Source organism: Balaenoptera physalus (assembly GCF_965194825.1).
Source record: "Balaenoptera physalus genome assembly, chromosome: X".
In the NCBI taxonomy this organism is placed as follows: domain Eukaryota; kingdom Metazoa; phylum Chordata; class Mammalia; order Artiodactyla; family Balaenopteridae; genus Balaenoptera; species Balaenoptera physalus.
The window spans coordinates 97896809-97922028 of NC_138903.1; the positions used below are offsets into that span (position 1 = coordinate 97896809).

Genomic DNA, 25220 nt, shown 5'->3' on the forward strand with positions numbered 1-25220 from the left:
AGGCCCCGTCTCCCTCGGCTGAGACAACGTGAGCTCTGGCTAACTCAAACACACTGACTGAGACAACAGATTTTCTTGGAAAATATAACATAAAAGATAATACATAACAGGCAAGGCTTAGAGAATTCATTCATTCCCCAAACATTTGTCCAGAGCCTACACGGTGCCTTGGCACATGAGGAGATAAAGATACTTGGGTTCCAGATTATTTTCAGTTATCAGGGGATTCATCTCAGTTACAGGCAGTGAAGAGAGTGGAAAGGAAGAGGTTATTTGTTCTTTTGAAACTTCTCTGCAAGGGAGATGGCGCAGAAGCACAGTCCGGGAAGCAGGGAGACCTGGGTTCCAGTCTCCCCTAATTATAATGAGCACCGTGGCTTCGGGTAAGTTATAGAGTCTTTCTCAGTCTCCCCATTTGTCCAATGTGAGGGGAGGGGGCTGGACAAAAAAACCCTTCAAGATATAATTTTCTGTGGTCATAGGATATGATTCCTGCCCTCAAGAGGTTTAGCTGCAAGACACTGAACAGACAAATGGAAGGTACAAACTTCAATTTAATGCAGCAGAAAAGTATGCAATAAATGGTCTAGAGTCATGCCATCTACTACAGAAGCCACTGGTCACATGTGTCTACTTACATTTAAACTCCCTGACATTAAATACAATTTAAAATGCAGTTCCTCAGTCATACCAGTCACATTTCAAGTGTCCAACAACCAAATGTGCCAGTGGCTGCCATATTGGACAGCGCAGATGTAGAATATTTCCATCATTGCAAAAAGTTTTACCGAACAGCACTGGTATAGACCACATGCCCCAAGGATGTCCGGAGAACACAGAACTTCCCCTCCACGACCCCTAGGCCTGGGCTCACTGCGCCTGTTTAGCTATGAGAAACGCTGACCATCGCAGACAGTGGGACTCTGCTACGCCACACTTCCTCCACCAACTGCTCCTTTGATCTTTCCCCAGGGCCTTTGGGAAAGCCAAAGCCTCCCAGTCCTCTCATGAAAAATTCCCTATTAAACAGACCTATGAATAATCTAGATAATCCAGCAATTCATGCATCTTTTAGAGCTCCCTGGGCTATTTGCCCAAGAGGTATGGTATGCAGAGTCTGACAGAGCCAGTGTGATTGATCAGTGAAAGTCAGTATTGTATTTATTAGTTGGGAGAAGCAAGCAAGGCCAGCACTGAGGAGAAAGTCCTTACATGCTCCCTCCACAGCACTACTAATAACATGAAAAAAATTATCCAATTTAATCCCAAAGACTGATTTCAAATCAAAACAAAGCAAATAAAGCAAAGCAAAACAAAAGGAACAGTGAGAGAGGCACAAGGGCTCCCCAGGGCTCCTCTAGCTCGCGCAGTGGGTGAGGGTGTGAGTGAGTGAGTGCAGTGTTGTGTGTACATGAGGGTCACGGCGGTGTGAGTGGGGATGGCGGGGAGGGCAGGCAGGCTTGGAGGCTTTGGGGGTGAGGGCTAGGCGAATGTGCTCTGACTCAGAGGCGGGCTCTCCCTCCGCTTGCTTCTCGCTTGCTTCTCTCAGCGGGGAGAGGAGAATTTCCCCTGTGTCAAACAACCTCGTGCCCAATTCCTCCGAAGGGGGGCAGGGAGGACAGTGTCATAACACAGAGAGTGTTAATGGCTGCTATTTTAACAATCTAAACTCACTGCCCCAGGGCGCCAGGAGAAACTAAACAGTCTTAACTGCAAAGGGTGCGATTTTAAAAAATCAAATAAATAGCTGAAGGCACACTCACACTGAACTTGTGCCCAACTCGGTGTCAATCAACAAGTTTCCACTGAATGCTGGACAAGCCACCCCCTCTTCCAAAAAGAACACAGAAAACATTGGAAGTTCAGTTTGGGGGCAGCTGGATGATCTTATGTATCCTGTCCTTCCCAGTTTTTTTCCCCCCTTTTGCTCATTCCTTCTTCAGCTAAGACTTTTGTTCCCTCATCCAGCCCCTCCCAAGTTAATTTCTTTCTAATGCATCTCCCTGGCTCTGGCCCTCAGTGCTGTGCTGCTTCTATTTCATGTTCCCACACATGAGGACAGACCTGCTGACCTGGGCCTCCAGGCAGGGCTGCCCCATCTGCACAACAACAACTTCCCACCCGCCATGTGCCCCAAGTGGAGACCAAGAAAACAAACCCAAATGGACACCAAATTATGGCTCCATTTGCCAAAATTTACATTTTGATAAGCCACATGCTGAAAAATTCTATTGTTCTAGGCTTAGGATGTGGTCTAGGCACCTATTTGAAACTAGTCAAACATGCCCACTAAGTCTTAGCATGAAAGCCTCATCTCCATCTTGGCCAGTGTGTTCCTACTTTCCCAGACTGAACCGTGGCCCTGTATTCTAAGATAATGATGAGAGCTTGCATTTATGGAGGGCTTACTACGGGCTGAGCCCTGTGCTAAGCGCCTTACATGTACTAATTCATCTAATCCTCACAACAGTCCCTTGAGGCGGGAACTACTATTATTCCCCTACCTACCCGCTCGCGCACACACACACAATCTCACCCACTCAGACGCGCACGTCACACACGCGCACACTGGCACTGAGCACGTGTCCACTGAAGGAAGCCTCTCTGCCGTGTCCTCAGCGCCCGGTTCTTCAAAGTCCCCTCCCCAAAGTCTCTCCACTGACATCTAGAATTCTATCGGTTGTGATTTCTTTTAGTTAAGCATTCACCTTATCTGTTGATAAAGAGTGAAGCCCCCCCCCGGAAGGGGTAACCCAGCCTCCTTCCCACCAGGTGACAGTGACAATGGGAGAGCTGAGTGGCTGGGAGAGAGGGGAGGATGTGGAGGACTGAGAGAGAGGAAAGGGTGTGCAAAAAGATGTCTGGGAGTGCTAAACACAAATGTCTCCTCCTCCCAATGTCTGCAGTGGGCTGGGTGTACAGAGTAATGTCAAACTCTAGGACGTATGAGGTCCTTTGAGACTAGGCCTCCATCAACCTGACCTTTCCAGCCTCTTCCTTCCTGCACAGTCCATACTCACTCCAGTCATGCCCCCCTCCACATGCCTCTGTGCATGCCCTCCCCTTCCCCCTTCTCCAACTGGCAAAGTCCCATTCATCTCTCAGAACCCAGCTTGGATGTCAAATGTGGACTCTTAGGGGCCTGGCTTCCGGCTCTTGTACAGGGTCTCTCTCTCCTGTCTCTGCCTGGTGGGCCTTCATCCCCACCTCTACTGGGGTACTCATCACATTATGTTGTAATGATCTCGTTACGCCTGTCTCCTCCACTAGACTGTGAGCTCCTTGAGGCAGGGACTCTGAAATCTCAGCACCGTACATGGGACCTGGCCCCAAGCTTGTACTCAGTGAAATGAATGAATGAAGGAGTAAATGAATGAATGAGTAGACGTGCACCATCAACTCTGGTTGGCAGCAGACTCCCTTTCCTGGGCTCCTCTGGGTGAGGCTGCTATCCAGTGTTTCTCAGCAGGGTCACCACTGGAATTTCGGTGTTCCTACTCCTCCACTGCACTGTGTTCCTACTCACTGTGAAACATTCAGCATCCCTGGTTCCCGCCCACTAAATGCCAAGGACATTCCCCAATCACTGTGGTGACCAAAACAGTCCCTCAACATTTCCAAAGCCACGAGGGTGGTAGGGTGATCCTCCCTGGTTGGGAAGCAGCACTACAGCCATGGTTTCTACCCCTGATCCCGGTGGTCTGAGAGGCCCCCTGCAGTACGGTCGTGCTGTGCTCCTGCACAAGGTGCTGGAGGACGGGCTCCAGCCAGAAGGTGAATTAGTAAGAAAGTCGGGAGTGAAGCAGCCCTGGCCTGCTAACAGGAATTATGGCAGCCTAATCAGCACACAACAGTACAAAGAATCCCGCTCAATGTTTTTATGACTGGGGGCAGCGGGAGGGGTCAGACCTAGTCAAAAAAAACACCAGCATTACTGGGCATCACCCCCACTCAGGGCACCTCTGAAAATCTAATTAGAAAGAAATAGAAAAGAAAGGCAGAGGTGATGCCATTTATTTTACCCTTCTGCCTGACACTCATTAAACCTGTCACCTGTTTCCTTTAGACACCCCACAGCTTTCTTTTTTTTTGCTTTTTTTTTTTAGTTTTATTTTATAACCATTTTTTAAAAATTGAAGTATAGTTAATTTACAATGTTGTGCTAGTTTCAGGTGTACAGCAAAGTGATTCAGTTTATATATATATATTCTTTTTCAGATTCTTTTCCCTGAGGCTGGAGACATATGCTCAGTGCCTGGGCACGTGGCTGCTGTCATTGGGCTCTACGGGAACAAGTACCGAGTTTCAGGCTTTGCCCGCATTCTCTCTTAGCGATGCAATCTGGGGACTCGGGATTTAAGTTCTTTCTCTCCCCTGCTGTACACTGCCTTGCATATATATATATATATATATATATATATATACCTCTTCATACTTTTCAAAGCAATTTCACACATCCACTTGGTTTTCACTGTCAATGCAAACCTTCAGAGAAGGTAGGAATTATCACCCTCATTTTGCAAGTTGAGAAAACAGGCACAAAGACGCTAGCCGGCTCTGTGAAAGTCCCACACTGAAATAGGGGGAGAGCAGGGTTAGACCCCATCTCTTCACTGGCTGTGTGCCTTCCTGCCTCCCCCACCTTGATAGCACAGTACAGCCTCACCTGGGCGGGAGGAATGTCGTACCCACACAACCGGAGCTCTCTCTCCATCCCAAATGTGGTCCTGATTCTGGAAGCCAAATGGGCCCTCTAGTCAGTGATACAGACCTGAAGCCAGATGGCTTCATCCAGATGCCAACACACTGGTGCACTCTGCAGCTTGGAAGTCAAAGCCCCAAATGCCCCCAAATGCCTTCTTCCTAGTTCCAAGGGCATACCTGAAGGACAGAGAGCACACCCTTCTCCAGACTTTGGTATTGCTCTGCTTTGTGCAAAAACAAGCAGACAAAACCCAGACCAAACCAAACCACACAACAAGAAGAGCAAAATAATATAGACAAGTAAACAAAAGTAGTAGTCCCCAAACAGCCATATGCACATACACAATCTTCTGCTCGACTGTAACATTTAAAGGTCTTCTGGTCACCTTTTGCCTCCAACCACAATCACCAAAACAAATGAAAATGTAGTGCCATTTAAAAATATGTTATGCTGGGAAATACAACTGACACACCTAAAACATCAATGTACAGTTGAATTGAGGATTATAAAGCCAACACCCTTGTAACTACCACACAGGTCAAGAAGGCTCCATCCCTCCCCACTGGAGGTAACCACAATCCTGACTTTTGGGACGATCACTGCCTTGCTTTTCATTATAGTTTTATGACATTTATGCACCTCCCTCAACAATATAGTTTAGTTTTGTCTGTTTTGAACCTCATGTTAATTGAATCTCATTACATGCATTTGTGCATGTCGATGCATCTTGCTCTTACTCAGCGTTAAGCTTGAGGTATAATCTACTGACTTTCAAAAGACTTCTGCTCCCCTTATTTAAGCCTGGAAATCCTTCCTTGTACCTAACTTTTTATGCTGAAGCTCATTTTTGCCCACTCTCCCCGTTTGGAGACGGAAGGAGAAAGCTGATCTGCATCCTCTAAGACCCATTTATCTTTCTGAAGTTTGTTGAAGTCCCTTTAGTCTTTCTTTCACCAGGCTCAGTAATCACACTTTTCCTTCAACGTTGCCTCATAGGTTTGATACTCTAATCCTTTAATAATCTTTCTAATAAAACCATACTGTATAGCTCCAGACATGATTGCCCTCAGAAAGCAATCTCAGAGGAGGCCCTTTCGGAGATGTACTTCTCCAGGTAAAGGGAACCAGGGATACAGTTCTACCCCTAAGGATTTCTCCAAAAGATAACAAACCTGCCAGTAATCAGCTCCTAATACGTGATGCTCTCTGAAGTTCCCTGGGAAACATTAATAATGAATATGTCTGTCTTGCAAAACCCAGCATTTCACACAGTCATTACTGGCAGTTACTGCTTGTCAGACCTGTCATTGTCAAAGACAATGCGGTCTCTGCAGTCTTCCTAATCCTATGAAAAATATGCTCACAAAACCATTTGCTAGATTCTTCTAAGACCCCTTGGTTATCTCCTGACTTTGCTTTCTCATCTCTACCACCAGCCTCTTCTCAAATTTCTTTTCCATTCTTGTCCCCATTTAAAAAAGAGACATGCTACAACATGGATGAACCTGGAAGACATTCTGCTAAGTGAAATGAGCCAGGCACAAAAGGAAATATACTGTATGATTCCACTTATATGAGGTTCCTAGAGGAGTCAAATTCAGAGACAGAAAGTAGAATGGTGGTGGCCAGGAGCTGGGGGAGGAGGAGGGGGAGGGGAGTGGTTTATAAGAGTGGAGTTTCAGTTTGGGAAGATGAAAAAATTCCCGAGATGGATGGTGGTGATGGTCGTACAACAATGTATGTGTATTTAATCCCACAGAACTGTACAATTGAAAGTGATTAAAATGGGAAATTTTGTTATATATACTTTGTGACCATAAAATTTTTTTAAAATAAAAAAGAGATTTTTTAAAAAGAAGGAAGGAAGAGAGGGAGGGAAGAGGGAGGAAGGGAAATAGAGAAAGAAAGCGAGGAAAAAAGCAAGCCACATTCTCCTGCCCCTCTTGCTCCCTAACCCTAACCCCCATTTCTCTCCTATTAAAATACTAAAGGAATACCGCTTATAAAAGGTAGGGTGGTGAGCGTGGACTCTGGTTTGGCCTTAGATCCCTGAAGGCAGGATCTTGTGAATGTGAAGAATTCAAAGCTGCATGAATTTGCTAAAGGAAAGAAAATCGAGCTTGCAGGGACACTCACCTTATCTCTCTGTTTTAAAAGTAACCTCTACTCCCAAGTTTGACGTCTTTCCTTTTCTCCCCAATTAAAAAAAAAATCCAACCAACCTTCTTCCTCCCCCTCCTGCAGACAACTTTGATTTATCCCTTTCTTTAAAGATACAGTACATACACTTCATAGACTCTCTCCAATTCAGGGAGTACAGCCCTAAAAAAAACAGAAAAAAAACCCTGTTTCAGCAGTCACATATCTATTGCTGGACCACTTCCCACTCTCTGGGTCTTAACGTGTATGTGGCGAAGACAAAAGACAACACATCAAGATCTCTCTAAAATAGACTACTTTATGGCCAAAAACATGGAGTCCTGTGAGGAGGTAGATTTTGGAACAGATTTTAATAACTGTCACCCTCAATCTGCCAGTTTCTAAAATCACTTTTAGGGAATAGCTGACGGTGTAAAAAATCTAGATACAAAAATCAGAGGAAAATCAGTCTAATAAAGGCTGCTATTTATCTTAGCGGCTGCAAATAATCTGGTAAATCTTTTGGGCTATAGTTATTTTGCACCCAAAACCCTGAAGTGAAACCCTTTGGCTCTAGACAACAGATAGCAAGGATATTTGGTTACTTCTGAAACATATTGGTTTTAAGTTAAGAACCCCAAAGTGAAAAACTTGAGAGTTAGCAACTCATCCTAGAAACCACTGTGTCTTCCGCCACGAATAAAGAACTTATCCTTGATATTACAGAGAGGCTTGGCCTCTGCAGGGCTATGGGGAAGGTAAAGCCTGATCCCCTAGGCTCCTCCTTCACCCCTACCCCCACCCCGGACCCCGGACCCTGCCCCTGCATAACTCTTCCAGGTACCCAGGTTAGTGGCCTCAGGATCTTCCCCCACTCACCCCCCCCATTCACTACCATCAGATTCTGCTTTCTAGATCTCGTGTGCTAGTTAAATTAAAAATGATTAATAAGAGTTATCACCTCCAAAGACAGATGAATTTATCAAGAATCAAAGTCTGAATTCAAGAGATGAAGCTGTAAGATTTTAATAGCATTTCAGGTTATCAGGCAACTTGGCAGGGAAGTAGGGTGGGGTGGGAGAGGAGGAGCCTGACACAATGCTGGCTGGACAGGTCACGGGACACCAAGGTAATCATCTCCTGCTCTGCTTACTCAGAAAGCAGGCCCTGGTTTCTGGATCAGCCCTGCAACCAGGAAGAAAGCTCACTAAAGGACATTTTACTAATCCTTTCCTTAAAATACCCTAGATGTGACTCTTATTTCAAACTAAGTTGAAAACAGACTAAGCTGAAAACACTGATTTTATTTCAAACTATGTTGATTGCTTTTCCCTTTGAGAGTTTCATTTGTTTATCAACAGAAATTCCTGGGCTGATTCCGAGAAATGCCATTCATTTCTCGCCAACAACAAGTCACGGACAATGGGTGGGGTAGAGGGGTGAGCTCCCCACGGAGGGTCCTTCTTTCTGGACCTGACAGCCAGGGGCTCTGAATGTGGAAGATGGCAGAAGAGAAAGGCTCTGGGTGGGAGCTCTGGGAAAGCAGGGAGACCAGCCAGAGGGAACAGTGAGTACATGTTACTGCGGGGTTGGTCCTGGAGGAGCGTCACATAGGCAAAGTATGTTTCTGGGGTTGCCTGTGCTCCCCATTATCAGAGAAACAATGTTGTCAAGTTGCCCTCAGCTCTCTGCAGATGCACAGGGCCTTGCCCAGGATCTTGCCCAGGACTGCTCTCACCTCAAGATCTCCCCTGGGCCCTGTTACCATAGTGCCGTCCCCCATCCAAGTGCAACAGAATTACTTGAGGTGCTTGTTTAAAATGCAGAATACCCACTACAGCCCAACTGAATCAGAATTTTTAGTGTAGGGCCCGGCAGTCTGCATTTTATTAAATCCCTTTACGTACACTAAAGTTTAAGTAACATTAATTTAGGGTCTTGTTCTAAAACGGCTTGCTACTCTAATGAACTTCTCCAAACTAAGATACCGTATTTACCAAAGCTTATTGCTATAATATAAACAACTTTTAGAAATTGAATGGCATAATCCAAGACTTCCTAAAACATATAATAAAGAACACTAATCCTGCTAATAAGTACTCTACAAAAAACAGGTCCCATGGCTGAATAAGTTTGGAAAATACTTCATCCCATACACTCACTTACAGATTCATAGTGCATATTAACATACTAAAGGCTTTGAGAAGTCCTGCATTAAAAGAAACCTGTCTAACTTTCTCTAATCCAGAAACCCTCAAGTTTATTTGACCATATAAATGTTTTCTCTAGTTAACCCTATTAATTGTCCCATAAAATTGTGTTCCTTGCAGCAAACTTTGGGAAACAATGTCTTAACCCAGAAGAATGATTGTAATGGTGGAGGTTTCTTAAATATAGAAAGCACGTGGGAGATTTATTTGGCACAAATGGGGCTTTTCAGTATCCCTCAATGATGTGCCACCTTCTTCACCTTTACGTGGGGCCAGCTTTGATTAACGTCCATTGAAAGAAATAGAAGAGTTCTGCCCTACCATGACAGAAAGCCATAGTTTTCCTAAATGTCTTGTTCTTGTATGGCATAAAGGCTTCTGGAATGCTAACAGGAAATCACATTCTTTTTAAAAAAGGAACTAAATCCCCAGGGTTTACCAGAGACAAAAATCACCTCACCTGGCAGAAGGCAAGTGGGATGCCACTTTCCTGGAGAAGTTTTAACCCTTTATACTCTGCAGTGTTCAAAGACCAAGTGTATGAGGAAAACAATGGAAATAAACCATGGAAGACAGTGAAAGAGGTCTAAGAGGTAAGACGGCAGTCAGTATAGACATGGAGGATCTACTCATCAACAGTGAACATCTCTGTGGCCACCTCTCAATAATCAGTATAAGAATGCTAACAGTGATAGTAATAATAATAAAGTAAAACCTCTGCTATCCAGAGACCAACATTCCAGAATCCTCAGGCTTTTGGATAGCTCTAGACCCAGAAAGAGTTTTTATTAATATATCAACCTTTTGGGAATTCCCTGGCAGTCCAGTGGTTAGGACTCTGCACTCTCACTGCCAAGGGCCTGGGTTCAATCCCTGGTCGGGGAACTAAGATCACTCAAGCCACGTGGCACAGCCAAAAAACAAATACCAATCTTTTGCAGGCAAAGAAATGACCCTTGATCAATCATCTTGTATACTATGGCTTTTGTAGTTCCCTTACAAAAAAGGGAAAAGAATATGCTAATTAGCTGTTACTATGTAAAAGGAATTGATCTTTTTCAATCAAACCCAGGAGGCAAGTGAATACAGAATTCAGAAAAGAGCAAAAGCAACGAGCAGAGCACAGTGGAGATTAGACATGAATGATGGCAACAGCAGCAATCAGAAGCAACCATGAGGATGGCAGCAGATACTCAAAGAGATGAATCAAAAGAAGATGCGATAGCTTTAAAATTTGGGAGAGATTTCTCAATAAGTCAAACATAGAATTACCATATGGCTCAGAAATTCCACTCCTAGGTATATACCCAAAATAATCGAAAACATATGCCACACAAAAACTTGTACATGAATGTTCATAGCACTATTCACAATAGCCAGAAGGTGGAAACAACTCAAATGCCCATCAACTGATGGATAAACGAAATGTGGTATATCCATACAATGAAATATTATTCAATCATAAAAAGGAATAAATTACTAATACGTGCTACAACATAGATAAATCTTAAAAACATTATGCTAAGTGAAAGAAGCCAGATGCAAAAGACCACATATTTTATGGTTTCATTTATATGAAATGTCCAGAATGGTAAAATCCACAGAAACAGAAAGCAAATTAGTGGTTGCCAGAGGGCTGGAGCAGAACGGGTAATGGGGAATGACTGTTTCACGGGCACAGGGTTTTGTTCTGGGGTGGTAAAAAAATTTCAGGAACTAGGCTAGTGGTGATGATTGCAGCAACATTGTGAATGTTCTTAATGCCACTGAATTGTACACTTTAAAATCATAAATTTTATGTTATGTGTACTTTACCACAGCTAAAAATAGATAAATCTCCCCCTTGAACTTTTGCCCTTAAAAAAACAAACAACTGGAGGGAGCAAAAAAGGCCTGTCTACCTGATTCCTAAAACACTGGAAGTCACAGACATGGAGACAGACATAGTCCTAAAAGTAGACTCCCTTTTTATATAAATGTACCGGAACACAATGTGCAGACAGGCCAGCGATTACAGACCAAAAAACAGATTCAGAGTGGCTGAGTGACTTGCAACCCTCACTCTAAACTGTCCAAGGCCACATGCCATATAGCTACCTCCTATCTTATGTAGTCTGTTTCTGCTATAGTATAGATTTGTGTAATCCAAACTTGTTCATATGCGAGTGGTAGATAAGAGAATGATGTTGATATAAAACAGAAATTGCATTGGTTCATACATAATTTTTCTTAGCAAATTCATATTTTGTACCATCAAGTGACAGCAACTGAATGCCAAGTACACTAACACAACTGAAATCAGCGAACCATGAAGGAGCACAGTAGTCTATCCTATTCCTGTTCACCTCACATTCTCCCTCTTGGCTCAGTCTGGCCGTATGCTCGGTCTTCTAAATGCTTATCACATGATTCTTTCTGATCTTGTGCATTTTTCTCTTGTCTCTGTAACTCAGCGGCCTCAACCTTTCCTTATACCCCCTTCCTTCAAGCTAAAGTCACCACTTTAAAGGATGAAGTCTCTACTGACTGTTAACATTCTTTATTAGAAATCTAAGATGACTTTTTAAACCACGCTAGTATTTTATTAGTACAGTTGTTTTATTAGTACTCTAGTTACAAACTTGCATAAGTTTAGAGTTGTTTGCTCCAATCCTGTTTTTTCCTTAAGCTTGTTATTTTTCAGTGTACAGTTTTGCAGAATGGGAGGATTTTCAGAAAAGCACATATTGCATTATAGCAGAAATGCCTGTATTCACTAGCTAGCTCACTACCCAACTCCTGCTGAGAGAGAAATGGCATAGGGCTTCCAGCATCTCCTTATGGGAGCACACAGACTATAGTGCATCTGTGGAAAGCTTATTTCCTTACCCTGCCTGGAATGTGAAAGACTGGGGTGAGGAGTGCCTCTCTTGGCAAAACCACACTGTCACTCTCTCTATTAAAACCATATCATAGAACTAAACCTCTTCATACCTAGCCGAAAAGGAAACACTGGATTAGGTCTCTGGTAACAGATCAAATCAGATATTTTGGCAAATTTATAACAGCTCTTTAATGACCTGGGAATGTTGGAATACCTCTAAGGGAACCCAAGTTTATTCATTCTGAATAGCAAATTCTTAATGGAATGGCCATTTCAGAAAACTGTTAGTGGGGCTTCCCTGGTGGCACAGTGGATAAGAATCTGCCTGCCAATGCAGGGGACACAGGTTCGATCCCTGGTCCGGGAAGATCCCACATGCCACGGAGCCAACTAAGCCCGTGCACCACAACTACTGAGCCTGTGCTCTAAAGCCCACGTGCCACAACTACTGAGCCCGCGAGCCACAACTACTGAAGCCCACAGACTAGAGCCCATGCTCCACAACAAGAGAAGCCACCGCACTGCAACGAAGAGTAGCCCCCCCCTCACCGCAGCTAGAGAAAGCCCGCATGCAGCAACGAAGACCCAACACAGCCAAAAATAAATAAAATAAGAATAAAAATAAATTTAAAAAATAGAAAGAAAACTGTTAAATAATATCGTGATTTAGGCTCCTGGTCACTATAAAAGTCGTCTTTTGGTGATAAAAATTATACATAAAGAACAGAAGGAAGCAAGTCATATTCTTTCTCTCCCCCTTCCCCCTTTACCATTCAACTCCCCCAAAAGAGAAGATATGGAATTCCATTCCTACAAATCTTTCATCAGGGACAACAGAGAGTCCTGCTTAGAGACTGGGATGAATTTAATGACCTTTCTAACTCCTGTGCAGTCTTGACTTTTTCATTATGAATGTTCTACCTTCCGTGTAGCACCAGCCTCTGGACCCAGTAGAGCCCTGTGGTATGTGACCAAGACTTGATCTCTGCCATGGAGGCCTGGGAAAGTGCTGGAGAAAAAGTTTTCACTTGCTCTTCATGGGAATCGGTATCAATTTCTCTCTGGTAATTCTGGAAAAGCAGTCTGCATACTCTGATTTCCACGGTTCAGCAGGAGCTACAGGAGACAACCTCAAATGCAGGTGAGAACCTTGGAAATTTCAGGGGGTTAAGAAGTTTAGAAAGCAAGAGCCCTGGGACACACAGAAACAGATAGGGGGTGAAGTCTCCTCTGTTCCCTCCAACGGAAGATGGGCTCTAGGCATGGCAGGTAGACCCTTCCCACAAAGTCCATCACTACCCGGTAAACACTCCCTGAAGTTGCTACTGCTGTAGGATAGTATGTAAAACCTTGCATATATGCCTTCCTTGTTTGTTTTCCCTTTTTGATATAGAACTTGTTCATCATCTTGGCTTTAAATATTCTATTTTTCAGTGAAGACGTTTTCATCACAGTGCCTTCCATTGTCTTAAGACAGAAAACTAGAGCCCCTTCCTTTGACCAAACATTCCTGTGGCCCTGAAGGCATGAGTTTCCTCATGTCTAATAATCATTGGGGTGGAAGGAATACAGAGGACTCATCACATCCATTGCCTTGTCTCAAAGCAAAACTGTGCCAACTCTCTCAGATGGGTGGGTAGCTTTTTATTTCCAGAAATATGCAGTAAAGAGACTAAAATTCTCCTTAGTCATTGATTCTAGGATTTAACAACCACTGTGTCCCAAAGTTCTTTCTTTTATCAAACTCCATTCTTCTGTGCTATGGTTTAAACCTGTTTATTCTTGTTTTATCTTCAACAGAAAAAAAAAAAAATAGCTGGTTTGCATTCCAGTTCCATATGGCATAGAGAGCACATGAGAAAAGGCCCTGCTATTTTCTGAACAAAGAAGAGTGAGAGACGAAATATAAAAGTAAACATAAATAAATAAATAAATAAATAAAATTTTAAAACTGCAAAATCATCCTCAGGAACAAAAGGAAACTCTCTATGAAATAAAACACAGGCAAAAGTACAGCAATAAATGGGGGCCAAAGTGATATGGTCCACTGGCAGCTGGGACCAGAAATAGACAGTTATATCCAGACAGCTGAGTAAGAACTATGGCCTATAAATGGCTTCCTATGTAAAGCTGGGGACTAGAGTCACACTCCTCACATGTAAACAGGGGCTGACATAGCTCTGCCCACCCAAGGTGGTTCCCTCACATGGACAGATTGCCCAAGATGGGCAGCTGCAGCTGAGGTCCCAATCCAAGATCATTATCAGGGACTAGCCCTGCATAAGAAAACAGAGGTAGAAATAGACCATCTAGATATGAGGAAGCCCAAGGTGGGACACCAGCTTATGACCTGGTTTAGTGCTAAGTGAACTACAAGGCCTGAAACAATGCTACCACAAGAAAGGAAGGACTTATGCAAGAGAAAAACCCCATGGATGATGAGTTTTTAAACAAAAATTTTAGAAAACAAGGGGAAATCTGGAACTAAGAAAAGCTATCAAGAAACCCAATGAAAGTGAGAATTCACAGCTGAAACAAAATGGACATTTGAACAATCAGAAATGGACTTTAAATAAATATTTAAATACCTTAAAGAAACAAATAAGAGGATAAGACCCCAAGAAACAATAACAGGGGTTTATAAAATGGCAATTTGTAGATTTTTATATATCAATAATTCAAAATACAGTTATTGGGGAAAATACAGTTATTAAAAATAAAACAACAAATAAAACCCAACAGATAGTCTATATAGTAGGCATGAAAAAGCTGGAGAAAGAATTCACGAATTGGAGGACAGAGCTGAAGTAATATATCATTATAGGGAGTATTCCAATATATCATTAGGGGGAAAAATAAAGGAGACATTAAGAGACTCAGAGTGTAAATTAAATGAGCTGCAATGACATATACCAAAGACAAGATTAAGAATGAACAAACAGAGAGAAGGAGAGGTAATTTTCACAAAAATAATGACCTAAAATTGAAGAGAAATTTGAGTCCTTTGGCTGAAAAAAAAATCATGTGCTGAGCAGGCTAAATAAAAATAAATCATACGTCAACACACCTCATTGTGTGCATCAAAGAAAACAGAATATCTTAAAAGCTAGAAGAAGAAGAAGACAGATTACCTATGAAAGAACTATAATCAAAGAGCAGACTTCTTATCCACAAACAAAGGAAGTCAAGAAACCATTTATTAATATCTTCAAAGTGCTGAGGGAAAATAAACGTGCACCTATAATTTTATACCCAGCCAAATTATCATTCAAAAATGAGGGCAAGGGACTTCCCTGGCGGTCCAGTGGTTAAGACTCTGCACTCCCAATTCAGGGGGCCCAGGTTCGATCCCTGATCGGAGAACTAGATCCCACATGCATGCCACAACTAAGAGTTCACATGCCACAACTAAGAAGTCTGCACGCCACGACTAAAAAAGAAGATCCTGCCTGCTGCAACTAAAGATCCCGTGTGCCACAACTAAGACCCAGCACAGCCTAAATAAATAAATAAATATTTTAAAAACATGAGGGCCAAATAAAGACATTTTTGTGTATAAGGATTAGGGAACTTCAGTATCACTACCCACAGAAAGAACTGTTAAAGGTTACAGTTAACAAGAAAAATGAACTCACAAGGAAGTGACCTGCAAGAACAAGAAGGAAAAGGAAAGGAACAGCTGGTTTCTATATTCCATAAAATGGGCTTTTAAAGTCTTAAAGATAATGGTGTTTATTTCTTTCCATTTTATCTTTTCTGGGACTTATGACCTCAATTCTTTTAATACTTTCTTTTTCTCTCAAAAGAACTTCTAGCTTATACTTTCCCTTTTTCTCAGTAATTGCTTCCTGTTATGCAGCTGGGGTAGATGACAGCCATCTTCCACTCTGTGCGCTTCCACCCTATGCTCTGTGTCTGGGCCCTGCCCCAACCTCCTTCCCAGGAAAGAACAATTTCTGCACAGCCATTTAGATCAATTCCTATGACATTAGACCACTTTTAGAGACTTTTGGGATAAGAAGCTTTTATAAGGCTATTTGACAGGCAACCTGCCAGATGAAAAAAAAGAAAGAATCCTCCCATACTACACCCTTGTAATCCAGTTTAAATAGAAGAAGCAAATAAACAGACACAAGAATGGTAAACTTCATTTAGGGATTTATTTTATTTCAAAGAACAACTTTTAGGTTGATGATATGCCAAGTCAGTCTCTCATATCCTGAAGCATATACTATGGTCACCAATACTCAGCATGATAAACCTGTGACATGGCATGATCTTTTGCCATCTGGGAAAGAATCCCAAAGAATCAGAGTGTATTTACCAATGTAAGAAAGTATAAGTTATAAAGGTGGTGACAAAAAGGGCTTCGGGGTTTCTTCTCTATTCAACAAAATCTCCATTCCTGTAACATTTCAGTTAACCGAGTTGTCACTGAACCTCATTCCTAGCCTCATTCCTACCATTTCTGCCCTGACACTTTTGGTTTCTCTCTTGTAAGTTCTGGAAGTTCCTCACTACTTTGAAAAAGCACCATTTATGCCAGAGGCTAGTGGTTCTTCATGTTTTTAGGGTCATGAACACCCCTTTAGGAATACCAATAAAGCTATGCATCTTCTCTAAAGGAATTTACACACATACATTGTTACACCAAAAACCGCAAACAATTTTAAAAGGTTTGCTAACCCCCCCCAAAGTCCACCCATGGACCCCAACTCTGTCCTCAAGGGAAACAGAATCAACTCACAGGACTACAAAGCTTCTACTACCTAGATGGCAAGATGATCACTTACCTAGGACTGCTGTCAGGCCCATGGGCATTCTCTGAATCATTCCGTGCTTGCATGCCTCTGGTGTGGGAGCCAGGCCCCAGACGTGAACAAAGTGTCACTGACACAGCCCCTGCCTCAAACACCCTAGCCACAAACCATGAAGGTAGATGTCCTAATAGCCTTGGGAAAAAGTCTCTGCCTGCCTTCCCCTTAGCCTTGCTCTGAACAATGTATACATAATAACTGTACAGTCTGGAGCGGGCAGGCAGCTTTATGCTGTCATAAACCCCACTGGTTCAGCTCCTTTGATTTTCTGAATAGCCCCTCATCATTTAGAAGCTATGCTCAAATGCAATTCCAGCACTAATTGTGTAGGACACGTGCCTCCATGTTACAACTCCCCTGGTGTCTGCTGCCCACGGCAGGAAGAGGCTGTTTATGGTAGAAAAATCTCTGGGCCACAATTCCCTTCCCCCAGTTGACATCCACCTTCAAATGATTAAAAGCCTAATGAAAAATCTGTTACTGGGTACCCAATAACTTATTAGAGCCTTGAATAGCCCACTTGGGCTATAAACAGTACTTAGAAGCCGGTGCACGCGCTGCCTGAAAGTGTCCTATTGTTATTCCTGTCTGGAAGTTTCCCCTTCTGGGGAATTAGGGAAAAGGGGTGGGTTGGTGGAAGAGGGAGAGCCAGAAGAGAAAGAGGCGAACTGGTTTACCTGGGCAGCGAGGGCAGCAAAGATGAGGAATATGCACGGGAGAGAGGCAATGAAGGCTTGGACATCTAACTCGACTGCAAAGCACATTCCCGTTCTGAAAGAGAGAGGCAACAACAATAACAAAATAAGTGTTTTTCAAGGTCACTGGGATCATGCCAGTTTGGGAAACAGTCATGCAGGGACTCACCCAGACAGTGAATAACACATTCCCGAGAAACTGAATGAAATCAGCATTTTCTTTCCTTTTCTCATCACTAGCACCTCCGCTGGGTTGGTTGATAGCTTACTGGCATGATTTCCTAAGGATCACTACTGCCCCAGTTTTCAAAGCCTCCCACAATTACTGGAAGGCTTCTTCTGACTTGGCTCTGTGACGTTTCTACCATTCCCCAGTTCTTCACGTCTTTTCCAAGAGCCTAGTGTGATTTCATAATCACCTGCCCAATGTCATGGAAGGAAGGGATTAATGAGCAATGGGTCCCTTGAGCTGCTACCCACCCCTGGGCAAGGAGATAGCCCTAGCACGTGGATCCTGGATTCCACATAACTCTGCCTTGGTCCCGAAGACCGAGTGCTTCCTCTTCTCATTTCCTTTTCAAGTCAAAATTTTACTGAGAACAAGCTAGAGTTTGGAATTGAACTGATTAGCTAGTATGACTGGGGGAGGGGGCGACTGGGTCCCTGCCTAATTTACAATGACAAGATCCCTAGCTCTGACAGCTTTCAGCCATTGCTAGAACAAAGGAAGACTTTGGAAATCAATTTTGCATTAACATTTGCCATCTATAATTCATTTGAAGTACGGGTTGCTTGTATCCATCAGGCTCTTGTAGGGGGAGAGGGTAATGAAGAGGATGTAGAGAGAAGATGTCTAGCACTTGAGCCATTGGCATTGGGATCACAGTAACATTTTCACTGCCTTGCAGATAGCAAAGCCTCAGCCCCCAAGGGTTAGCTGTCCATTTCCAATGCGTTGGGTCAAGAATCTGACACAATCATGCCATACCAGGCAGTTAATCAGTCTCCAGATGCTCTATTTAATAACTGCCCTAGCTATTTAAAGAGGCAGGCTTCTTTTAACCAAATTTGAATCACCTTACCACAAATCTTTTTCTTTTCTCATGTATTTTCTAGAATAAATTTTTGGAGCATTGCGTTTGGAAACACCACGGAGCCTCCTTACATGTCACACTCCTCAGAGCCAGGTGGTGTCATCTTGAAGCAAGACCACCAAAGCATATCAGAAATCACTGCACCTGGCTGAGGTCTCAACTGATTCCTCCTTAATGCCTTATACTGATTTCTGTTCTAGAGTTAATAGATTAATAAAAATAATAACCATAATGATAGTGATGTTATGCAGTTAGCATTTCTCGAATATTGACTGTGACCAAGCACTGTTTTAGGTGACTGAGATGGATTAGTGAATTTAATCCTTACCATAACCCTATGAAATAGGTAATACCATTACACCATTTTAAAGGAGAAGAAGTTGAAGGAATCTCAGAGAGGTTAGATAACTTGCTGAACATAACACAGCTCAGAAGTGGCAGAGCCAGGCTTGGAAACTTGGTCTGTCTTGATTCTAGAGCCCTGTGGCCTGTTAAGACCACCTAATGTTGCCTGAAGGTTAGGTTTCCACATGCTCAAAATTCTGAAAGCCCAAGTTTCTATTCAAATGGCAAAAGAATCAGGCTTGCAAGTGAATGCTCCTGTTCTGCCTGGGCACTAGCGAGGAGTTGCAGTTCATCCATGAGATCTCAAGCGAGAGGCTAGCCTTGAAAATTCTTTCTATATGTTCAGAATTCTCAATCCTCAAGGCCTAGTACAAGGCCTCCTTTCCCAATTGGCTTAATGCCTTGGTTCTCTACCAGGGGCCATTTTGCTCCCCAAGTAATTTTGGCTATGTCTGGAGACATTTTTGGTTGTCACAACTGGGGTTGGTGCTACTGGCTTCTAGTGGATAGAGGCCAGGGGTGCTGCTAAATATCCTACAATGCACAGGACAGCTCCCGACAGCAAGAAATGATCTGTCCCCAAGAGTCCACAGGGCTAAGGCTGAGAAACCCTGGCCTAGTATATGATGGTAGAGGCTTGTTTGGAAAGATGCACCATAGCTGTGGTCCTGGGTCAGGGCCATGGAAAGATGGGACTACCTGCTTTGTCTATTGCAAAGATGGCATTTAAGCTGTCCAAATGCCTCTTTGAGTGACTGGACTGGAGCCAAGGCCAAGCCAAGAGAACTCTAATCCTCACAAGGTACAGGCCAAGGTTTCACAACCTCAATCCTAATTACAGTCATTGGCTGAAATAACATAAAATACACTCTCCATATGAACCAGTTTATAATCTGTCCTAATCTCTTCTCTAAAGGCCAGTCTTGAAAGTGGTATTCAAAAATGATACTGTCTCACAATCCAGGCATTACACTGAGCTTTTTCCTCCACTCCACTTTTTCCATGTCCTATATCATTTGGCTAAGAGACCATTAAGTATCCATCTATAGCAAATACTCATCGAGATCCCATGAAAATCAAGCCAAAAGGCAACAGAAGAAAAAGACAGGAGATGTGTATTTTTCCTTACAATCTGCTTCCTAACTTCTTTTACGTTTTTATCACTCATGCTCCCTGGCCATCTAGGCACCTGAAAGCATCTCTGCATGCTGAGGAGCAAATTAGGAAATCAAATGCCATCGGAGATTGTACCTCAGAGCAGATGCAGTTCACGCAGTAAACCAACCCATAAGGTTCCAGGTAAGGATGCCATCTCTCACCCACTCTGTACTTCTTGTCTTGAAACACACAATATGTCTCTGAATCTGTGAGGGAGGAGATAGAATATGCCGGTTAGAAAACATGGACCAATCACAAAATCCAAAGGCAATCACAGGTTCCATCCATTTTAGTGTACATCAAGAGAAGAGGCATAGGGAATATTTATAGAACCCCAATGATGGCTCAGTATTTTACATGCTTTCCTTATTTGATTCTACAATGACCCAGTAAGGTAGGCACTATTAGTCTCATTTTATAGGTGAAGGAAATCAGGAGTCATATAACTAGTTAGTAACTGACATGAGACTCAAACTCAGGTTTGCCTGACAGTGAAGCCAAAATCTTGACTACTGCTATTCTAATGGTAAGATAAGGGAGCATGCCGTGTGTCTTTTTGGAAAAGGTTGTGCTCCCTTGCTTTGGAAATGGAAGCTAAGGTCTGAAATGCTGATCTATCAGAACATTCTCAGAGCTGCCTGGTGGTGGTGTAGAGTGATGAACTAAACACATTGTGTTAAGTCCCTATAAAAGGCTTTGCTCGCACATGCTAACATCATTCCATCATTAAACAAATACTTGGGCACTTGATCCTTGTTAGGCACTATGCTAAGTGCTGGGGATAAAATGCTGAGCAGAAACACACACAGTCCTTGTTCTCATTCAACGTACAGACTCCTTGCTTAAACAATTCTCAATTAACTAAAAGTAATGTCTCCTTCCCCTTTGCTGGAATATAATTTTTGATAGCCACAGCTTATCTTGTACCATAGTTACTTGAGCACATACTGTGTTACCTGTCTTATTTTACATCTCTCATTTCTCCATTAAGGTAAAAGGTCCTCGAATGTAGAAAACATTTATTCTTCACTCTCCATCTATCACATGGCCCAGCACACTGTGGCCAATAAATGTAAGCAACTGACAAATGACTAGTAAATGAATTTCCAAATGATGTGGTTTGTCTTCCAATCCCATCCTCTTCTATCTCCTGCTTCCCATCCTCCTTCCCATCATACAAGGTCAAAATAAACTGAGACACCTCTTGTTGCAAACACATTAATTTCCCCACACACTCCCCAGTAGATACTGCCTTGATGACCAAAATTGAAAGAATAAAGAAAAGACAGATAAGCAAGAAACAGGAAGAAGATATTTCCAACAAATAAATTATTAATATAAATACAATGTTAGCATCTGGAATATTTTCCAATCATTCAAATCAATAAGTAAAGGACCAACCAATCCAATAGAAAAATTATCTAAGCACATGAAGAGCACTTTAGAGAAGAAATGAGAGCAGGCAATAAACAGGAAAACATGTTCAACCTCATTAGTAATCAGAGATTCAAATTAAAACTACACTGAGATAAATGCCTCAAATGTCACTTATTGCTTCAAAGACCCTCTGTGATTCTTTCCAGCTTCCCACAAGATAAATTCAAAATTACTTTTCAAATCTTTATTTCCAACTTCTTCAGGACGATGAACTGGGAGTCAGAAAATCTGGGCCTGAATCCTAACTAGCTCTAGTTGTGTGGCATTGAGCAAGTCATTTAACTCTGTCAATCTCAATTTTCAGCATCTATGAAATATGCATTATATGTTTCTCAAGCAAATGTTGGAGAATTAGATAAAGCTCTTTGTAAATTATAAAGTGCTATAAAACGTAGAGTGTTATTTTATCATAATTGATTATTTTCTAATTAGAAAGGTAATGCCTGCTCAGTGTAGAAAATTGGAAAACACAGGAAAAGAAAAAATAAAAATGTAAAAGTATATAGAAAAAAAAGAAACATTCCATACACACAATTCCAGCATGAGAAGAAACCACTTTTAATATGTTGGTAATTCATAAATAACCTGTGGATTGAAGGAAAAAATCAAAAGAGAAATTAGAAAGTACCTGTACTAAAAGAAAATAAAAACACAGCATATCAAAATTAGTGGGATTCAACTAAAGAAGTACTTAGAGGGAAATTTATATCACTAAGTACCTATATTAGAAAAGGGGAACAATCTCAAATCAATGCCTTAAGAAACTAGAAAAACGCAGGACAAAATAAACCAAAAGAAAATAGAAGGAATGAATAATAAAAAACAAAGTCAATGAAATTGAAAACAAAATCAATAGAAAAAAATGAATGAAACCAAAACCTGGTTCTCTAAGACAATCAATAAAATTGATAAACTTATAGCAAGACTAACAAAGATAAAAAGAGAGAAGATGCAAATTACTAATATAGGGACAAAAGAGAGGTCTTTATTATAGATGCTACAGATATTAAAAGGATAAAAGGGAGATATTATGAATAATTTTACATCAGTTAACATCTTAGATGAAATGGATGAATTATTTGAAAGACACAATTACCAAAGCTTACTCAAGGAAAGACAGATAATCTGAATAGTCCTACATCTTCTAAAGAAAGGCAAAGGAAGCAGCATAGCCAAAACAATTTTGAAAAAGAAAGATGTTGGAAGACACACACTATGTGATTTCAAGGCAATATAAAACTATAGTTTTCAAGATAGTGTGGTGTTGGAAAAAGGTTAGACAAATATGCCAATGGAATAGGATGGAGAGTCAAAAAACAGACAAGAACCCACACTTATGGGTCTATTGATTTTCAACAGAGGCTTACCAAAACACTGAGTAGAAAGTACGCAAAGTTACCATATATCCCCTCTTCACCTCACCCCCACTTTTTCCTGGCATTAACGTCTTGCATTAGTGTGGTACATTTGTTACAATTAATGAACTGATACTGATATATTAATATTAAAGTACATAGTTTACATGAGAACTCACTCTTTGCATAGTTCTATGTGTTATGACAAATGTATAATGACAGATATCCACCATTATAGTATCATACAGAATAGTTTCACTGCCCTAAATATCCCCTACTCTGCCTATTCATCTCTCCCCCACTCCACTCCCACAACTCCTGAAAACCACTGACTTTTTACTGTCTCTATAGTTTTGTCTTTTCCAAGATGTCATATAGTTGGAATCATATGGTATGCAGTCTTTTTAGACTGGCTTCTTTCACGTAGCAATATGCATTTAAGATTCCTCTAAGTCTTTTCATGGCTTGACAGCTCATTTATCACTGAATAATATTCCATTGCATGGATGTACAGCTTGTTTCTCAATTCACCTGTTGAAGGACATCTCGGTTACTTCCAATTTTTGGAAATTGTGAATAAAGCTGCTAAAAACACTTGTGTGCAGGTTTCTGTGTGGCATAAGTTTTCAACTCATTTGCATAATACCTGGGAGTGTGGTTGCTGGATTTTAGAGTAAGGCTACATCTAGCTTTTTAAGAAACTGCCAAACTGTCTTCCAAAGTGACTGTACCATCTTGCATTCCCACGAGCAATGAATGAGAGTTCCTGCTGTCTCCACATTCTAATAGGTGTGCAGTGGTATCTCATTTGTTGTTTTAATTTGCAATTCCCTAATGACATTTGAAATTGAGCATCTTTTCATATACTTGTTTGCCATGTATGTATCTTCTTTGGTGAGGTATCTGTTTAGCTCTTTTGCCCATTTATTAATTGCATTGTTCATTTTCTTATTGCTGAGTTTTAAGAGTTACTTGTATATTTTCAGTACAAATCCTCTATCAGATCTGCATTTTGCAAATATTTTCCCTCAGTCTGTGGCTTGTCTTTTCACTCTCTTAACAGTGTCTTTGGCACAGCAGAATTTTTCACTTGTAATAAAGTCCAGTTTATCAATTTTTTCTTTCATGGAGCACACTTTTGTTGTATCTGAAATCTCATTAACAAACCCAAGGTCACCTAGATTTTCTCCTATGTTACTTTCTGGAAGTTTTATAGTTTTGCATTTTAGGTCTTTGATCCACTTTGTAAGTTATTTTTTATGGTCATTTTTTGCATGCAGATGTCTAGTTGTTCCAGTACCATTTGTTGAAAAGAGTATCCTTTTTCCAATGAATTGTCCTTGCTCCTTTTGTTGAAGATCAGTTGACTATATTTGTGTGGGTCTATTTCTGGGCTATGCTCCACTGATCCATTTGTCTATTCTTTCAACAACATCACATTGTCTTAATTACTATAGCTTCATAGCAAGTCTTGAAGTTGGGTAGTTGCAGTTCTCTAACTTTGTTGATGTTCTTCAATATTGTGTTGGCAATTTTGGGTCTTTTGCCTTTCCATATAAACTTCAGAGCTCCTTTGTTGATTTCCATAAAGTAAATTGCTGGGATTTTGAATGGTATTGTATTGAATCTATAGATCAAGTCATGAAGTACTGGTATCTTAACAATACTGAGTCTTTCTATCCATGAACATGGAATCTCTTTCCAGTTATTTGATTTCTTTCCTGAGAGTTTTGTAGTTTTCCTCATATAGATCTTATACACATTATGCTAAATTTATACCTAAGTATTTCATTTTTTGGTGCTAATGTAAATGGTATTGTTTTTAATTACAAATTCCAATTGTTCATTGATAGTATATAGGAAAACAACTGACTTTCATATATTAACCTCATATCCTTAAACCTTCCTATAATTGCTTGTTAATTTTAGGAGGGTGTTTTGGTTGATTCTTTGGGATTTTTAAAATAATCATGTCATCTGCTAGCAAAGGTAGTTTTATTTCTTCCTTCCAAATATGTATACACTTTATTTCCATTTCCCACCTTACTGCATTAGTTAGGACTTCCAGTACAACACTGAATAGGAATGGTGAGAGAGGACACCATTGCCTTGTTCTTGATCTTAGGGGCAAAACATACAGCTTCTCTCCATTAAGTGTGGTATTAGCTGTAGATTTTTTTATAGATGGTCTTTATGAAGTTGAAGAAGTCCCCCTCTATTTCTCGTTTGCTGTATAGTGTTGGCTTTTGTTAAATGGCTTTTTTGCATCTATTGATATCATCCTGTAGTTTTTCCTTTTTAGCCTATTGATGTGATAGATTACATTAATTGATTTTTGAATGATGAAACAGCCTTGCATACCTGGAATAAATCCCACTTGACTGGATTTGTCCTACATTGTT

At 41.4% G+C, this 25220-nt stretch overlaps 1 protein-coding gene across 5 annotated transcripts in view; it reads right to left on the reverse strand.

Moving 5' to 3' along the window:
- Positions 1 to 25220, reverse strand: part of CHRDL1 (chordin like 1) — a 115994-nt gene that overhangs the window by 68839 nt on the left and 21935 nt on the right. For all 5 annotated transcript variants that reach the window (XM_082447638.1, XM_082447640.1, XM_082447636.1 and 2 more), the window contains exons 3-4: positions 20120 to 20232; positions 17412 to 17505 (exon numbers count right to left, since the gene is read on the reverse strand). In XM_082447638.1, the coding sequence (XP_082303764.1) occupies positions 17412 to 17505; positions 20120 to 20232 (207 nt within the window). The remainder of the gene's footprint in view (positions 1 to 17411; positions 17506 to 20119; positions 20233 to 25220) is intronic.